The sequence below is a fragment of the Sprattus sprattus genome (assembly GCF_963457725.1).
Source record: "Sprattus sprattus genome assembly, chromosome: 14".
In the NCBI taxonomy this organism is placed as follows: domain Eukaryota; kingdom Metazoa; phylum Chordata; class Actinopteri; order Clupeiformes; family Clupeidae; genus Sprattus; species Sprattus sprattus.
This window is the reverse complement of record NC_137912.1, coordinates 15498535-15516797: the sequence shown is the minus strand read 5'-3', so window position 1 is coordinate 15516797 and position 18263 is coordinate 15498535. Positions and strand designations below refer to the sequence as shown.

Genomic DNA, 18263 nt, shown 5'->3' with positions numbered 1-18263 from the left:
TCCCCACCCCACACAGCAGAAGGGCACCGGTCGTAAATCCAGGCTTTAACTGAGGGGGAGGGATCAGAGCTTATGATGCAACCAGGCCCCCGCTTGTCCATCACGAGAGCCTGGCGAAGGGGAATGGGTGTGACCATGTGAAGTGGTGGGGGATTATGAAGCAGGTCATTGAGTTTTCATGACACAACTGTGAGAGCCCAATAACCAGTGACCTGGCAAAAAGAGTAAGCCAAGAGTTCTGACTCCCAAGTGGAGCGATGCAACATGTACATTTGGGACCATGCTAAGCCAAAAGATGGTCTTCCATTTCATTTTTTAATTTTATTTACTGACATGAGTTATGACATAAGACCTTTTTTTGTGAACAGTCAATATTTTATTTGGAGCTCACAGACCACATGCCTTGAATACCACATTATCAATCTTTCAGCCCCCTTCAAACATACAATTTATCTTCCTGAAATTCCAATCCAAAATTCATTTTCTTTAAATAGTACTCCATTAAAATGGATACTATCATTTCCTCTTTTTTTAATGCAAATGTATAAAATGGTGCACATGATAAACACTCCTAAGGGAGATACACACGCACACACACAAAGCATTTTTTCATAGTAGATATGCATTTAAAATACCCAGGAAAGCCACCAGACGAGTATGTGACGGACAGAGGCAGTGTACTTTTCAGATTTCAAAATGGCTTCCTTGGCAGTTCAGACATACATACATACATACATACATACACACTCAGACGCCTGGCCACCCATTTTTAGCTGTAGTCACTATCAATTTTTGTTCGATATACAAATATGAACAACCAAAATGCCATAGGAGTATTAAACAAACCCTTGTGCATTGAGCTGGAAACAAAGTGACCACAACCATGATGGAGAACAGTCACATTTAATGCAGTCTGTGATGAAGGCAATACACACTGAGGCTGGTCTGGGTGTTTCATACCGAGACAAGAGTGAATGAAAGATGGGACACATCCTGGGCGGACCTGCCCGTGCCTGCAACCTACAGATCAAAAATGCTTCATTCCGAGGGCTTGGGGAATAGGAGAAGAAAATAAGAAAGCAATGGACACTTAAGGACAAAATGGAGTTCTGTGGTTGTGAGAGAGTGTGGGGTATGCCACAGGCTCGAACCCGTCCCACCCTCGGTTTTTGGTTTGCTTCCTTCCTCTTTGCTGAACACAAGTTTAAAAAATAAATACTAAATACTCTAGATCCTTAACATCAGAAAGCTAAAAAAGAAAATCCATAATGAAAAACAAACAAAAGCAAAACCCAAAAAAGAAACACATCCTCTTTTTACACAGTAAACAATGCATTGATAATGATCCATTCCTGGAACTTGTGAATCCCCTGCAGGTGTAAAAAGTCAAAAATATATAGTAATATTTTTTTGTCTTTAAACAACACATGTATTACAGTGCGTCAAAATAGGCATACCACAACCCCAACGACCCAAACCCCCGAAGGGCTTTACTGGTGGTCGATGCTGCCCATTCCAAACACCTGCAGGGGGGTGGTATGTCACTGTTCCAAGGTCACGACCTCCACGGCCTGTCCGTCGAGCGTCACAGTGTTCTCGATGCGTGTGGCCACCGGCGCCATGGCGACCTGCATGGGCCGGTTTCCCTGGGCAAGGCTGGTGACCACGGTCTGGTACATGCTGACAGGGATCTGAACCAGGCCTGCAGGAGGAGGAGGGGGAGAGGAAAGTGCACATTAACAAGTGTATCTTTTGAAGTGCCACAGATCTCTGATCAGTCAGTGTTTAAAATGTTTTATACGTTCAGTACCTAACACACATGTCAGTACATAAGTCAGATTCCTGGGCCACTGGTAGCTATAAAATGTACCTATTCCACTCGTGAGAACAGTGATGTATGGTAATGATTGTAGATGCACAACTCTCCTCAGAAAGCTTAAGTACTGCATCAGTAATGTTTTCAGTAGAAGTAGAAGCGGCACAAGACCAACACTTATATAGTTTTATAGAGTTGAGTGGACATGACGTGCTCTCACGGTTACTGCAGTCGTAGCCACTGCGGCAATAATGCGACTAATGCAGAGCGTGATTCAAAAGAGGCAGGTGCAGTGGGGGTTCTGTCTGCCTGTCTGTCTGTCTGTCTGTCTGTCTGTCTGTCTGTCTGTCTGTCTGACAATGAGAGGGCCGCCATGTTAGAGTGGGTCTTCGAGTGACTGGGCGCTGGCTAGGTGGAGCGGAGTCAGAGAAGGCAGAGGAGAGGGGCAGCTCCCCCTGCTGCAGTGAAAGAACAATGGGCCGATTGAGCCGCAGCACTCCCCTGCCCCGCCGGTCCTCCAGCCGACCAGGCTGTGTGCTAGCCCCAGATTACTGCGGGCGGCAGTCATGTGACACGGACTGTGGGGCGGATGAGAGGGTAGGGAAGGGTAGGGTGGCCAGAGAGGATTGTTTTGGTGCACAGGCACATGCGCAATCACAAGCCCTGCCTTGCAATCACACACACACACACACACACACACACAAACACACACACACACACACACACACACACAAAACGATTGTGGGAAGAAGGGGAGGTCAGAGCCAAAGCTCCCATACGTAAAGCGATACTCACACACTCACACACACACACACGCACACACAAAAACAGACTGCAAATGACCTTACCAGCACAAACACAGATGCACACCCTCAATCCACATCTCCGAACACTTACGGTACACTCCATTAGACATCATCAACGCCTCTCCCCAGGCTCCACGTAAACGGCATCTGTGACGTACTCTTTGTCTAACATTCCGATCACTTTAAACTGTAGGGCTCAGTTTCAAAAACAGTGACTCCTTTTGCAACAGTAAACATCCATTGGCAAGTGATTACATCTAAAGCCACTAAACAACACGCTCTCTATACTTTTTTTCCATTTCATTTCCCCAAGATGTGAGATGCCAGTTTTTACAAGAAAACAAGTTTAGTAGCCAACATGCTTGGTAACTACCCATTCTTATTTGAAATCTCCTGTGAGGACCCAGGCAGCTATGGGGTTCTGGTAGCCGTGAGCTGAAAAGGGCACGGCCACGGTTTGTTTAATTGCGCCTCTGGAATGATTGTAGGGCTTTTCTGTAAGGCCTGTGTTTACACAGAGAAGTGGCCCTCTTGTCACTTCATCACTGTGACATTGAGGACCAGCGGAACAGGAACAGAGAGAGAGAGAGAGAGAGAGAGAGAGCGAGAGAGATGAGTGGATGGAGAGAGGGAAGAGTGGATGGAGAGAGGGAAGAGGGGGAGGGAGGGGGAAACGAAGGCGCAGCAAAATCAAGAGCTGTGCCGACCGACACACTTCAAAGGCATCCCAGTGCTGCCATTAGGCTGATTGGACGAGGTCAATAAGCTCCTTCAGCGGCAGCGCACCGAGCTGTTGACTGGGCCACTTGTCCCCTCTGCCAGGAGCCACAGCCACAATACAACTAAATTGAGGAGGGGGATATGATTTGTCCCGACTTTATTTGTTTATCTGTTTGTCTTTCCTTGTAGCTTTGCAAGTTGTGTCCTTCTCCATTGACATGACAAAACCTCAAGGGGAGAGAAGCAGGTTATTCACTTGGCGAATACCAGAATAAACACTTAGATGCAGACAAGATGCATTGTGTCGACTGGAAAGTGCTTTTCGGCTACAAGTCTAAATTTGACAGCAATCAACAACATGGAGAGTTGGCAATACAAATTGTTCTCCAATGAAACCTAGCCAGAGCTGAACGAAACAAAAACCAGAAACGGTTGTAATATCCAACATCTGAAAAGAAAATGTCTTTTAGAATCAGTCTTCCAACATCTATCCCTGAATCCCTCGCATGAGCGGACAGCCAAGCAGGACAGTTACATAAACCAGCCTTCTCTAATCACACCACCACCCCGTTCATTCACAAATGAAAACGCCACAGATGGTCTGTCCGATGCAGAGAAACTAGGAAAGCCCATTCTGTACTAGGAGCAGATACTAGTGTAATAAAGACACAGAGGCTCGACTCGTATCTGCACCCTGAACGAGTCAGAGTCTCTCTGATTGGCGCTTAGGGGTCAGAGGTCAGGGTTGGTCACCCCATTATCAAGCAGGGGTGAGGCCTAGGGTGGTCGTGATGTCTTTCTCCAAAAGTGTAGTTTTTAAAGTCTATTACAGCAACAGCTTTAGTACTTTTAGAGTGTTATTGTGCCTATGCACAGATGTATTTGTGAAAGCATGCCATGCGTAAGTGTGTGTGTCTGCGCGTGTGTGTGTGTGCCCGTATGTGGGGGTCTGCATGTGCGTGTGTGTGTGCGTGTGCCCGTATGTGGGCGTCTGCCGGCAGACACGGCTTCCTGGTGGGGCTCTGGCTGGGAGTGCTGACAGCTGGCTCCTGTGATTAGGCTCCGTACCGATAATGGAGAGAATCAAAGCTCTTTAGACAGGTTCCTCAGGGACCTGCCAAGTGCCTGGGGCTGTGTGGGGGATTGGGATTGGGAACAGGGTGGGGGTAGAGGGTGATGGGACACCAGGACCGGCCAGGGCGGGAGGCTGAGCCAGAGTGAAGGGGCTGGGCTAAGCTGTTAGTTTACAACTCTCATTACGACTTGTCAGTGCAATTGGGTGACCTGTCAATCACCCTGTCACTATGTAGGACAGGCAGCTATGTTTTGGCATTTTTTTACCTGAGCAAAAATGTGGCACTGTAAATAACACATTATAATGGGCCTGTAGAGTCTTGTGCTCTGGCACTTTGTGTTAACCTTTCAGCGTTCGGGGCGGACGTGCAGTATTTAATAGTATAATTTCTCTCATTTAACAAGGCGTATGTAGCAAACAGAATCCCGCTGCTTTGGCACAGTGTGGATAACTATGTTCTGAGAGGGTAGACTGGGCAACACAGGTCAGTCACTGACACACACACACACACACACACACACACACACACACACACACACACACACACACTAAATCCAGTGGATTAGTGTAAACTTGCTGTAAAGTTGTGTAAAGTTTGGATACCCTTCTCTAATGTCACATCCCATATACTTCTCTCTTTTATTCTCACACACACACACACACAGGTGTTAAAAGAGAACTTCAAAGCTGAGTGAGATCTTTGCAGTTGAGCATCATTTGCATACATCCTTCTCCACACCCCTCATTTGAATGATTTAAATGTAAAAAGGCGTGGCTGTCTTTGGTCAACCAAATCACCAAATTCTACTCTTTCAAATCAGACAATGACAGAACTGATTGACAAGCAAATTGGATACAGAGAAGGGTAAGAGTCGCCAGACAGTCTGGTACTTTGGCATCTTTCCCTGGAGTGCATCACACCAGGAGAGAAGACTGGAGTATGTGAGACACTGCATCCAGGGAGAGTGGGGATTACCTGCCTGATGACGAGTCATCACTGGGAGTGGGGGACGACAGGTGTGCTAATGAACTGAGGGAGAACTGGAAGGAAGGAGAAGCTGAGAGTGTGTCTGTATGGGTGTGTGTGTGTGTGTGTGTGTGTGTGTGTGTGTGTCTATGCCCTGACGTGCTGAACTCATAGGGGGTGTCACAGAGATCATGATCAGAGCGTGTGTGTGTGTGCGTGGACGTCGATCGTTGGTATACACACTGTAGTTGTTCGTACCACTGCCATCCTGCACCCCGGTCAGGGCTCCTACAGCGGCAGCGGTCTCTCCTGCCAGCACGATCTGGCCGCCCTGGAGTGTGGCCTCTGCCAGGGTGGCCACTGCGTGTGCTGCCGCCTCACTGCAACACACACACACACACACACATAATTCAAATACAGAACCAGGTTAATCAAACAAAGCACTTCATACACACACACAATTAAAATAGAGAACCTGGTTCATCACACAAAGCACTTCATACACACACACCAATCTACACAGAAACATCCAGTCACAGCTTTCCAACTCTAATGAAGACACACTGCCCCTCGTAAAGTGGGGAGGACCTCTAGTGAGGCCAGATGCGAAGAGTCGCCTTTCCCCCCCGACCCCTCACTCTGATCAAAAGTTTCCTGCTGTTCATAGGGACTTCTCCCCTATGGCAAGCAACACCAACAGCTGTCCACCACACTCCCACCCCTCTTAAGGCCCATCCTCATCACTCCCATGGGCATGAATGACAACAGAGGCAGTCATTAGAGACATAGCTTGGGGGTATATGCATTTGTGTGTGTGTATGTGTGTATGTGTGTGTGTGTGTGTGTGTGTGTGACCTACCATATCCTCCGATCTAGAGACGCCCCCCCATCCCCACCACAGCTTCAACGGGAAAGAGCTGGAAGATAACTCTATTGCCAAACACAGAAAGCGTGCAGCGTTTTAAAAAGAGATAGAGGCCCAGTCAACCCTGGTGACGGTGCTTCTCTGAGCCTTCATTAAGTGTGCCTGTGCTCTTCTCTTCTCTGGGAAGAAGCTGTGTTTCCTGGCCCTAATTGGACTGGGAGGTGGAGGTGGAGGTGGAGGTTAGGGGTGGGGGAGCCGGGTCGCTGTGTTGCAGTTGGGGAGGGGCCGTGCTGGTAAACAGCGGAAGGAAGGACTGGGGGGGGGGGGGGGGGGGGGGGGGGTGGGTGACAGGTGAGGCCAGGTAACAAGCCCCCCAGGGAATCCCAGCCACAGCAGCTCACGTGCAGCTGGGGAGAGGCAGAGTGTGTGCGCGTGTGTGTGGGTGTAACAGCTGTTTTTCCTTCTGCTTTTCGGATGATGAAAGCTTTTTTGCTCCCTTATAGCCATATATCCCTCTACTTTTCCCTCTTTCACTCTACTCTCTATTTCACTCTCCATCCCTTTGCCCCCACATTTTCTTATCCTCCATTTCGGACTCACTCTCTCCCTTTCTTTATGCACACAGCTTCCTCGACTCCTTTCTCTTCTGTCCCCCTCCACTCCATGTACTCCCCCCCTTCGCTTGCGTACCTGTTGAGCGCCATGGTGACTGTCCCCCCCTGCTGCATCTCGTGGGAGGCGGCAACGGCTGCCTCAGCTAACGATGCCACGGCTTGCGTGGCCTCGGACGCCTGTGTGGTCTGAATAGTCATCTCGCCGCCCTGCAACGTCGTCCAGCTCTGATCCGCCCGCCCAAAAACACAAACCGGGGGGGAGTTAGAAGGGATACAGGGGGTGTATAATCATGGGGGTACAGAGTCTCAGAATGTTTGTATGCAGTAGCTTTAAGTTTAAAGGCATAGTCAAGAATATTAAAAAAAACATTCAAATATATTAGAGCATGTGCCAAAATTGAAGACACAGCAGGAAAAAGCGCGGGTCATCACCATCACCTCGCCATCCGACACCGTCGAGTAGTTGACCTGTGCTACGGTTACCGTGCCTGGCAACTCCGAGGCGTCGGCGAGGGTTGCCACGGTTTGTCCTGTGCCAACCTAAACATGAAGTCACGTTACAGGGTAAGTCATTTAGATCGATACATTTTCATGAGTATAACACACATTTCAAACAGAAATCTAACAGACGGTGTATGTACTGTATTGCATTGTGTGGGTTTTCCCAGCAATTTCCCCCCTCCCTTCATAAACTACAAATACCATACTATACTGTTTTAGTCGTTACTCGTACTGCTTGAAAACAGACTTCTCCTGACCAATATGAACCGTATGAACTCTAGCCTCTCAGGACCCACTCACCTGGATAAGTGACACGGTGCCGTCGGGGTTGCTGATGGTCTGCACCACTGTCTGTGAGGGCACCAGGTGTGCGATGCTGTGGGTGGCCGCCGTGGCGACCTGCTGATGGGTCACCACCTGATGGTCGTCGAAGGCATAGAGCAGGTCCTCACGCCCGTGCTGCTTGTAGCAGTTCTTCACAATGGTGCGTAGAGCCTGTGTCCATGACACCTGCCATTTCCCAATGAGAACACAATGATGTTAATATATTAGGAAATAAAAATGAAGTGAACCGCTTAAGTGCTGCTCAACAGTGGCCCGTCTGCCTATGTGAATACATTCTTAAACAGTGTCCGCCTTATTTTACTGTCTTTATAGAAGAGTCAAGCTGAGCTGTAATATTATGAAGGGCTGGAGTACTGCTTCTCCCAGGCGGCCATTTTGCTTCCTGCCCACTCACTCTTTGCTTCTGCTCCTCTGTGCGGACGTCGCTGCGCACGTTTGCCCACGGGATGTCATCTGGCCACCAGATGGGCTTGCAGCTCTCCTTGCCCCAGCCGGGCTTCCCACGGCCTGTGGAGTACTTCAGCATCTCTGGGATGAAGGCACGGAGCTGAGCCTGCGCAGGCATGAAGAGAGAGAGAGAGAGCGAGAGAGAGAGAGAAAGAAAGGATGGACAAGAAAAAGAGGTAAATTACAAAGGAAGAGAAATAAAAAGAAAGATGGAGAACAAAGTGGTGTGTATGATACAACAGCAGTGCCGGGTCCTATGGCACCTAGTGCCCTTGATGAGGGGTGGCACGTGCCAGCTATCGCCTCTACCCGCACCAAACCACTTCATTTGTCAGAGCGTCCTGGTGGAGAAACTGGGCTTGAAATAGCAGTCCTGGGCAGGAGGAGACGGATCGTTTCAGCGGCTATTCTGAGCCCAATCTATAGCTGTGGCTCCAGCTTCTCTTCCCTTTTTTTCACTTGTTCGTGAAACTGTGAAGAGATGCAAAATGGCTGAGCAAGGTCTTTCCCCCTCTGTGCTACTGGGAGAAACGGAGTGTCAGGCCGCTAGGGTTAACACATTCGACAGACACACTAGCTGCGAACGCCATGACTCAATCTATGCATTGAACCAGACATGAGGACTATTGATGAACACGTAATGTGACTGCTTGAGTGAAAAAAGTAAAAATGTGAGAGCCAACAGAATGAGAGGGCTACATTCACTGTGAGGGTGTGAACGGAAACCCAGGCCCAGGTCCAAGTCTTACAGAGACTTTCAGCAGAGGAAGCAGGCCATAGATTGACTTTCCACACTTGGCTGCTGTTCTGGGATCAGTACTGACCACAAACTCTGTCTCACTGAGCTGCATCACCTGCAGGATGTCTCCTCCACAACCACTTCATGTGCCCTGTTCCGGTCGGTGCTGAAGGGGATCAGCTGTAATCAGGCAGAACATCTCTCTCTCTCATTTTGCCCCCCTTGCCCTCAGGTTTACACACTCAGCAAGCTGGGGGTGGTAGTGTGGCAGTGGGGAGGGGAGGGGACTGGGCGTTTGTCCTCAGTGTCCCTGCTAATACGTGGACATACCGGGGATTATATTGCACAATGAGGAGCTGCAGCGTCTGCCCGCCTTGACATCAGCAGCTAAATTTGGCTCGGGGGAAATAAATCGCTACAACAACCTCCCCCAACATCCCCCGCCTGCACCTTCGGAGCACAAACAGCCCGTGCTGAAGAACAGCGACTTCAAGCAGACATCAGCAGATGTATGTGGTAACTACGGTAACTACTCATTAGGTGATAAACCACGGAGCCACAAACTTGGAGCCAAGCTTCAGTGAGTAAGGCTCAGGATATAACTCTAGGCCCTAGACTGCGGAAGAGGTCATTTGTGAGTCACAGCAGGCTTAGCGGCGTGGTTCTTTGCATCCTCCCGATCGTATTTGAAGTTACTGTACTATATTGTACTGCTGCTGCACTGAGGCACATGCAGAGGGCTAAAGCCCAAACCACAAAAGGATGTGTTATCCACTTGGTCCTCTTCATTCCCATGGGTGTGTAAGAAGGCAGGGAGTGGATGACCGTGTTTTCATGTGTAAGCCTGAGGAAGGATGTGAGCATCTTACAGTGTGTGTGTGTGTGTGTGTGTGTGTGTGTGTGTGTGTGTGTGTGTGTGTGTGTGTAAGGTACAAAGTAGAAGAGCTTTTGTGTTTCCATGTGTAAGACTATGAGCATATTAGCGTGTGTGTGTGTCTGGTCTCTGGGCAGATGGTCTAATTACAGTGGGGCAGTAGAGTTAAGAGGCACGCTGCTGCTGAGGTGAATTTCAGCTACTCAGCTCCTTACCCTCACCACCACCCCCTTTCCTGCTAATCCACTGGGGAGCCAATCAGCTGCCAGGAAGAGAGTCTGAGTGTGTCTGAGTGTGTGAGTGTGTGTGTGTGTGTGTGTGTGCTGGGGGTTGAAGAGCAGGAGTACACTCAGTAATTACAGGTCCACACACGCCCGGGCCTCACCTGGCCGAGTGCTTTGGGGCCTGTATCACACAGCAACCAGCCAGCCCTCGGAGGTAAGCTTCCCCAAGGGGTCTTTCCCAACTCCACCTCTATTCCTTAACCAATCCCCACATTCACCACCTGTATGGATCCAGAGTATATAACCCAACAAGTGCTTACACTTCACTGCTGTGAAATAAATAAGTAGCGCTGACCTATGGGCATTGCGGCCTCTGTGCGGATGCAGAGTGCATTCTGATTGGCTGGCTGCCCGTCTCGTGGCTGCTCATAGGACGGGCGTGGGCGCTTTGGCACCGGTGCCCTGAGAGCGTTTGGTGGCTGCGGGGGAGGGTGCGTGTCGGCGGCCCAGAGCTGCGTAAACAAGTAGGTGCCCCCTGGGCCTGATGCCACCCAGCGCCCCAGTGACCCAAGAGTGCCACCCCGACACGAGCGCCAGGGCTGTTTGTGGCACAAACATGCTTTACCCACTGCTCTAACCATGGAAACATGACGCAAGGGTTAGGTCTTTGGATTCCTCCATCCGGCTTCCTGATCACAAGTTTTGTTTATTCCTCTTGAGATAAATCACACATGCGGTTAAATACAGCAATATATTTATAGCATATTTAACTGATATAATTCTGGAGTTTCTGAAGACTCACAATAAACCCAACCACCGTGTTCAGTCCTATATCTATCAGCGAAGCGCTGTCTCCATCTGCTGGTTGCTTTTGAGTTAAGGCACTCACTGCACAATGTCAAATGTTGGCTCTCTGGCACCACCTACTGGTCAGATGTCTCACCTGCGTCATCTTGTCCACAGACACAGGTATGCCATCAATAGTTAGTGGGGGCAGCTCAGAGCTCAGGTCCCCTCCAGGAGGTGCGTGTTCAGCCAGCGCATTCTCCAGGTCCTCCAGGATCATACTCTTATATTTCCTCACCTGAGGGACACACACAAAAAGCAGCAGCAGCGGCTAAGCGGAGGGAGCAACAGGAACGGAAGTACTACATTCTTATTATGGGAAGTGAAGATTTAAAAATAAACTTTAAAAACCCATTATCTAACAGTAAACAAAGACAAAAACATGCAATAATCTCCTGATATTTAAGAAACAGAGCTAGGCACTTAAGTGAAATGGGCTGTGGGTTCATCGACTTAAAACAAAAACGGATGGATATCCCTCATTACAATACAAGCCCATATAGCTGCATGTCCTATATGATAAAAAAAAAAATGGCAAATACGTACTACATTCTCCAGTGGGGCGGCACCGAACACCTTAAAGACGGCGTTGGGCTTGGAGGGCGAGATGCAGAGCACAATGGCCTGCTGGCCCACACGCGTGGTGTACTCGTCCAGAGTGGCCCGCAGTTTTCTGAAAAAGAACACAAACACTCAGAGTTTCTCGCCCATCATGGCACAACGCACTTCAGAATGCTATAGGGGATGAATGCCTGTGCCAGAAATGAAACTGCAGGTGTTCCCTGCGACAGTAAACAGAGACAGAAACCGTAAACAATGGTGAGAGGGTTGATGAGGTCACCAGTCTCCGTCACGGTGACTATGACGTGAGGTAACAGGGCAAAGTGCTCACCTCAGCAATCTTGTCTGTTGTCTTTTTCGGATAGAGGGATTAGACTCAAAGATGTGTGGCCTTTTGCGTTTCTTTCCTGTAGCCACGGCAGCAGCTGCTGCCATTCCAACTGGCCCTGTTTGCACAGAGAGAAGGATTGTTAAGGAGGACACATTCCAGATACGGTCATTCTGTCCCAAAAGACCTCCAAGTATGACTAAAAAGACGCTCACACTTATTAGGTACTCGTACTACTAAGCATGACATATCACATCCATTAAATCAGTCCTCATCTGCTTGTCTACCCCCCTATCTGAAATATAGTAGTTTGTGACCTATCTATGACAACAACCAGCATGCAAGTGTCACTGTGAAAGTAGTGTGTGTGTGTGTGTGTGTGTGTGTGTGTGTGTGTGTGTGTGTGTGTGTGTGTGGGGTAGGGGCAGACGTGTGTGTGTGGGGGGGGCAGACGTGTGTGTGTGTGTGTGAGGGGCAGACCCCAGCCCTCTCTGACCTGCGGCAGCCAGGTGGGCGGTGACCTCATCAGTGCCTGTGGAGTTGAGGATGTCCGAGTCGTCGTAGATGTCGTCGTCGGGCGATGAGGGCGAGTCGTCGTCAGCGCTCATCATGCTGTGGTCCGTGTAGGTGGCCACGTGCACCTGCTGCACCTGCTGCGAGACAGCGTGGGCCTCGATGGTGGTCATGTGCTCCGTCTGGTGCACCGAGTGCTCATCCATGGCCAGGGGACGCAGGGAGGACTCTCACTACAGACTGAAACACACGCACACACACTTAAAATGTACATAGGCACAGCCTATATGACCAAATAGATACATTGATGGTGAACACTTATGTTTAGTATTGGACACAAATGGTCCTACTCTCTTAAGGACCTTGGTGATCCTGTATCCTGGCTCATCCAACACGTGAGCATCCGCAAACAACAGGCCATTAGGACCTCCTTAACCCATTCATCCCACCCTTATCAGGTCTAGAAAACCAAGCCTACAAAGAGTAACAATTCACTATCGACACTAAGGTAGCGGGTCTAAATTGTGGGAATAGTGCAGCACAAAATGTTAAGTGAACTGGAACATTTATCAAAAACAGTATGCATAATGTTGAGGAAAAATAAATCCCTACAGTTTTGTCTCTCACCCCACATACGCATAGAGCCAATTACTAGCATTCAGATGAAGGTTACCATTCAAGTAATGTAAAGAAATGGGAAACCACACCAAAGCATTTATTTATTTATATTAAGCATTTAGATAAAAGCGTCTGCTAAATGACTAAACGTAAGCATTTACTGGGCTGGGTACTTTAGCCAGGGAGTGCCAGAACTGATGAAATGAGTGCCACTGCTTAGTTTGAATAAAAGGGTGCGGTACATGACTCTCTATGTAGGCCTTTCTCTTTGGATTTGCATCCAGACACAGAGAACCGGCCTTCTGGACTTGTTCTTCATGGTCTTCTGGACACATGGCAGCTCTGACTGTGACTGTGTAGAATTACATTATAGCAGCAATGGCTGGGGCTGCATGAACTCCTCAATCGATAACAGGCTGGTATAATGCTGTGCATTCATAAGTCATTGTGCCATTTCACATGACATGAAAGCTTTTGCAGTATACCCTCTCAAACCATTTTTTTAGAGGTGGAAAGTAGCTACATACACTGCAATTTTGGAGTACTTAGACTTTACTTGACTATTTTTTATGCCACATACTTCTGCTTCACTACATTTCAGAGGGAAATATTGTAGTTTATTGACAGCTTTAGTTACTACTTACTTTTAGATTGTAGGAGATTGTACACAATGGATAATTTATCACGCTTTTCAAATTACACATTGTTAAAGATTAAACCAGTGGTTTCCAACCTTTTTGGTTTCTTAAATCTTACAAAAATGAGTGAATAGTCAGGGTCACATCTAAGATCTGAGTTGTTAACATCTCCAACAAAGATTGATTTTGCCTGCTGTTTGAATGGTTTCATTTTTAATAAATAAATAAATAAACACAATGATCCAATATTTCACCAAAACTCAAAGATTAAAGAGGCAGTCCAAAACTGAAAACAGATTTGTTTATCACAACTTAGTTTTTTTCCCCTCTCCCATTAATAATTGTAATTATATATATATATATATGAGTCAGAGGGACCAAACCAGTACTTAACTATGTATATGTTGGTCAATTGATTTGTTTGTTATGTCTATATTAGGATATGTATTTTTCTCGGTGCAATTTCGTCCTTTGCATTTAAAGTCAGCTAGGTTAACGTCATCACCGCACAAACACCCTCCTACCGCCAGGGGGCATCCAAACATTATGACATTATACTGTAACAGGATCCTGGACCCCAGAATGAACTGTTCATATCGCCAAATTAAATTGAAAGGGAAAGCATATCTGAAAACTAGAATTCAAAGACTGTAAAAACAGCAATTGCAAACATCGTCGTGAGTCACTATGCATTATACGTAGTATATTATTACCTCAATTTTGGGTAGGCGGAAATAAGGATTTTGCATATTTCTAGAGCCTCACATAGTATATATTCTCGGTTTTAAAGGGGCACAGTCATTTTCCAGGAACAAGAAACATACGTGAGGGGCCTCACTAATACTTGATATGAAAGAGCCTGGAACATAATGCATATTTCAAACAAGTTTTAATGCACTGCATTAAGGAAGAGGTGACTCGTGCAGTTAAAAGAGAAAGCATTCTGAACGTTGCATATAGAAACAAATTCTAGCTGATTTTTGTTGTAACAGTTCTGGTGAACCGAGTCAGCTCTTTATGTGCTAACGTTACATTCAATTTGCTACACGAGCTCCTTGGTACATTTTTCCACTTGAAGACAGGCATTGATAAATAACTGATGGCAACTGCCTGAGTATCAGCCGCTGGTGTTGAGTTCGTCATTAATTGAAAACTCTAATGATTAATATCGTCAAACCTCGGAGCATTTGGCTGGTGCACTAACGTTACATGAACTGTGAAACCATCTGTTCCCAAGACTCCGACAGTGATATACGGGGTGAAATGGCGGTAGCTGGATGGCCAAGATAGCTCAACCAGATATCCATCCTCCGCAGAAGACTAGCCAGCTTGCAATAACGTTACGGTTAGATGCTAATGGAAGCTAGCAGAAAAACTCTTATTTCATTAGCTAGATAGCCAAAATGTCCCACTAGTATCGCAACGTTTTCGTGATCTCCCAACACAAACAAGAACAATTTCAATGAGAACTGCTATAGAATAAGAATTTCTATAGGTCTATGTCAATTACATATTTATCCTGCTGCATGATAGCCACATACAAAATGAATGTGCTAGCACTAGCCTTTCCGTATATGTCCAGTCTACAATTGCATGTCGGCTCCTACTAGCTAGTTAGCTAACTATCGGTCTCTGCTAGCCTTCCACCAGTCTGCGTAGACTGCGACTCTGTACCGAGGATTCTCGCTGTTTATACGATTTACACTTTAAAACCCTAATGCATCACTGGTACGAACATTACGATCATGCTTGTGTATGGGAGAAAACCATGATATCTACATGAAAATGCTAAATCGAGTGTGGACGGCCTAAAATGAACGATGCCTGTACAAAACCCGCCATTCTGAACCGTCGCTAGCTATTACAACACAAAATTAGCGAGGCCTAAGTGGCCTACATAACAGTAGCTACTGCAATATCTGAGTCATCTGAGCTTATTCTTAGCGTTAACGAAGTTAATCCCGTGAATAAGGATCTATGTAAACGTGAAACCCTTTCTTATTTTGCATCAACACAGTCTGCATCTGTCTTTCACCCCAACGCTGCCGGGTTTGGTGGTGCGGCTGCGCCATGGCTGAAATAGCTGGAGATTGCGCGGTAGGGCACTAACCTCAGAGCGGCTGCGCTACTTCGGGCCTGCGCTGTACAGTCGAGCTGGGAATCCGAGCTGTAATGGAGGACAAAGAACAGCCAGCCGAAAACACTTCGGAAGCTCTAGCTTGGCGGTCCTACAGATCTACACAGCGTCGAGTAAACCACGCCCACACATTCGATTTTGAAGAGCCCGGAAAATGACCGAGTGAAGTGTGGCCTCAGGACCATCTTGTAGGATGCTGACTAGATGAAATTGGAAGTGAAGTTAGATTGAACATCGGAATATTTGTTAACGAAAGATGGTAACTTGGCACTGATCTGTATTGGTTATAGTCAAAATAGGGTTGCATACATATTGTAGCCTAGAATTTACACAGAGTATAATAGGTTTGATTTACAGGCCTGGACAAGTTATGTCGCCTAAGAGACCGCCAGTTGGCCATCATTGGTTAATATAAGATAGAAAGTGTCTGAAATACTAAGACTATAATATAGTCCTACTGTAATACCTGTTCTACTGAGCCTGTCAGTGCAAAATATATTGAAATAACCTATGAGATATTCTAGAAAAGATTATGACAGTGGTCTACTTTTCAGTTATTATTAAAACTAAGGGAATATGCAGTAGCCTAAGGTTTAGTTTCGCTTTCATAGCCAGTTGAGTATTTCAGTGTTGATTATAATAGTAGGCCTACTGAACATACAGTGGCTTTAAAGTTCTCCAATATCGGCCATTTTTGTTCTTTTTGAATAATAATCACATGTGTGTTGACAAAATGAGGATTCCCCATTCATTCACTTTTAAAACTTTCATTTTAGACCAATTCCAAATATTTAAGCACATAAATACAATGTGTGTATTTGTTTAAAGTGCAGTTAAAAGTTTATGGCATTCAAGTAGAAATGTCTCTTTAAATAGCCTGTGCAGCTCTCATGTCAAGGAAATCTGTCACTGTGGGATCCTGGGAGGCATTCCACTCTCGAATGAATTGAACATTTTTTTTTTATGAGACTTTAAGTCTGGTGTTGGGGTTCTATGATGATTGGTGATTGCTTATGTTTTCCTGATTTTTTTCCAGTTCTTCCCCCAGATGTTGGGTTTTGAACTTTCCACAATTTCTTATACAAGAGATATCTGACTCGGTGTGACTGTGTATAATATGTCTATAATCGCATTTATACGAATCATTACACCAATATTAAACCACTAAACACTTAACTAATACCTTAGCCGTGCCATCAAACTGCAATGTGAAATGTTCCACTAACAAGCTATCTTTGATTCCTGAAATGAACCGGAAATAAACCTGTAACACAAGCAGGCTTGACTTGCATATTACAAACTAGAAAATGCATTTCCTGAAGGAAATACCAGTGCATGAAATGAAAGAAAGGAAGAAGAAAAGAAAGAAGAGTGAAAGAAGGAAAGAAGAAAGGAAAGAAGAGTGGAAGAAGGAAAGACAAAAGGAAAGAAGAGTGAAGAAAGGAGAGAAGAGTGGAAGAAGGAAAAAAGAAAGGCAAGAAGAGTGGAAGAAGGAAAGAAAAATGGAAGAAGAAAATAAGAAAGGAAAGAAGAGTGGAAGAAGGAAAGAAGAGTGAACAAGAGTGGCTCTGGATGAAGAGATAAAGAGAGAGTGAAAATATTGAAAAAAGGAGATAAAAATGGAGTGAAGAAGAGAGATTGAGTGTGAGAGAAAGTTGACTGAGAGAGAAAGATGGAGAGTTGTAGAGAAAAAAAAATAGAGAATGGATGGTGTCTTAATGTTCCTAGTTACAGTTAACTTGAGAGGGACAGAGAGAGAAGACGTTCTTTGGATTTGGCACAGGTGTCAGTAAAGCACAGGTGCAAGCCAGTTTAAAGACCCTATTATGATGTCATAATGGCCCAATGTAAGTCAATGGGAGAAATTTATATTCGTTTTTCTTTAATATCTTAAAAAGTATAAAGTTTAGAAAAGTGAAAAATACATAGCATAAGTGTCGTTTACAAGACCTACGCGACAAAGTTTGAATGAAGTTTCTACGTTAAGTGGTTCGGGCTGAATTAATCGCAGAAAAAGGTAACAAGAATAAGAAGAAGAAGAAGCCTAGGAATAACAATACAGGGCATTTCATGCACTGTAATAACTGGAATTAACTGACATCCAGACATAACAGGAAGCCATTTCATCCTACAGTGCAATTACAAAGTATTCAGACTCCATAATGACAAAGCGAAAACAGAATCGAGTGAGAACGTTTAGAGGCATATTGCTAACCAAGTACAGTATGTTATTGTACAGCACTTTGGTCAGCGTGAGCTGTTTTTAAATGTGCTTTATAAATAAATTTGACTTGACGTGACTTGACACTTGGCATTAACATATGTCTTGGGTGATTTGATCACAAGTGGACAGCTCTAAGTGCGTCAGTTCACACCTGGCATTAGAATGTGTCTCGAGTGACCACCAGTGATCAGATCTCACTTCCCTGCTCAACATGCAAATAAATACGTACATAATTTCCCTTTGCAAAGACAAAATGCATTGTTTAACCAACAGAAAGCAACAATGGACTTCCCGTACCAAGTCTGTCAGGAATGAAAATAAGAAATTAAAACGATACAGCCTGGGTCTCATTGGCATGTTCCAGGCAAACCAAATCACCCAAGAAGTTTGATGCACTCTTAATAT

General features: G+C 46.0%; 1 protein-coding gene across 4 annotated transcripts; it reads right to left on the bottom strand.

Annotated features, from left to right (window-relative positions):
- Nucleotides 1–370: 370 nt before the first annotated feature.
- On the bottom strand, nucleotides 371–15664 carry nrf1 (nuclear respiratory factor 1). 4 transcript variants are annotated; one of them, XM_080851220.1, is made up of 11 exons: nucleotides 15608–15664; nucleotides 12225–12481; nucleotides 11732–11846; nucleotides 11386–11512; nucleotides 10937–11077; nucleotides 8104–8262; nucleotides 7665–7874; nucleotides 7296–7403; nucleotides 6940–7088; nucleotides 5628–5764; nucleotides 371–1702 (listed from the first exon to the last, which is right to left on the bottom strand). In XM_080851220.1, exons 2-11 carry the CDS (start codon nucleotides 12445–12447, stop codon nucleotides 1542–1544), a joined length of 1530 nt encoding a protein of 509 aa, XP_080707346.1. In that variant the 5' UTR covers nucleotides 12448–12481; nucleotides 15608–15664; the 3' UTR covers nucleotides 371–1541. The 4 variants fall into 4 exon arrangements, with proteins under 4 accessions (XP_080707346.1, XP_080707348.1, XP_080707347.1 ...); XM_080851222.1 differs by having other exon boundaries at nucleotides 5643–5764; XM_080851221.1 differs by having other exon boundaries at nucleotides 7302–7403.
- Between the last annotated feature and the right edge of the window lie 2599 nt (nucleotides 15665–18263).

What these genes read in the sequence shown, in the direction of transcription:
- nrf1 (XM_080851220.1), bottom strand. Translation starts at nt 12,447, where the DNA reads ATGGATGAGCACTCGGTGCACCAGACGGAGCACATGACCACCATCGAG. An exon ending in CAACAGACAAGATTGCTGAG is followed by an intron (nt 11,513 to 11,731) that starts GTGAGCACTTTG and finishes GTTCTTTTTCAG; the next exon opens with AAAACTGCGGGCCACTCTGG. An exon ending in GCACCGTGTCACTTATCCAG is followed by an intron (nt 7,404 to 7,664) that starts GTGAGTGGGTCC and finishes CTTCATGTTTAG; the next exon opens with GTTGGCACAGGACAAACCGT.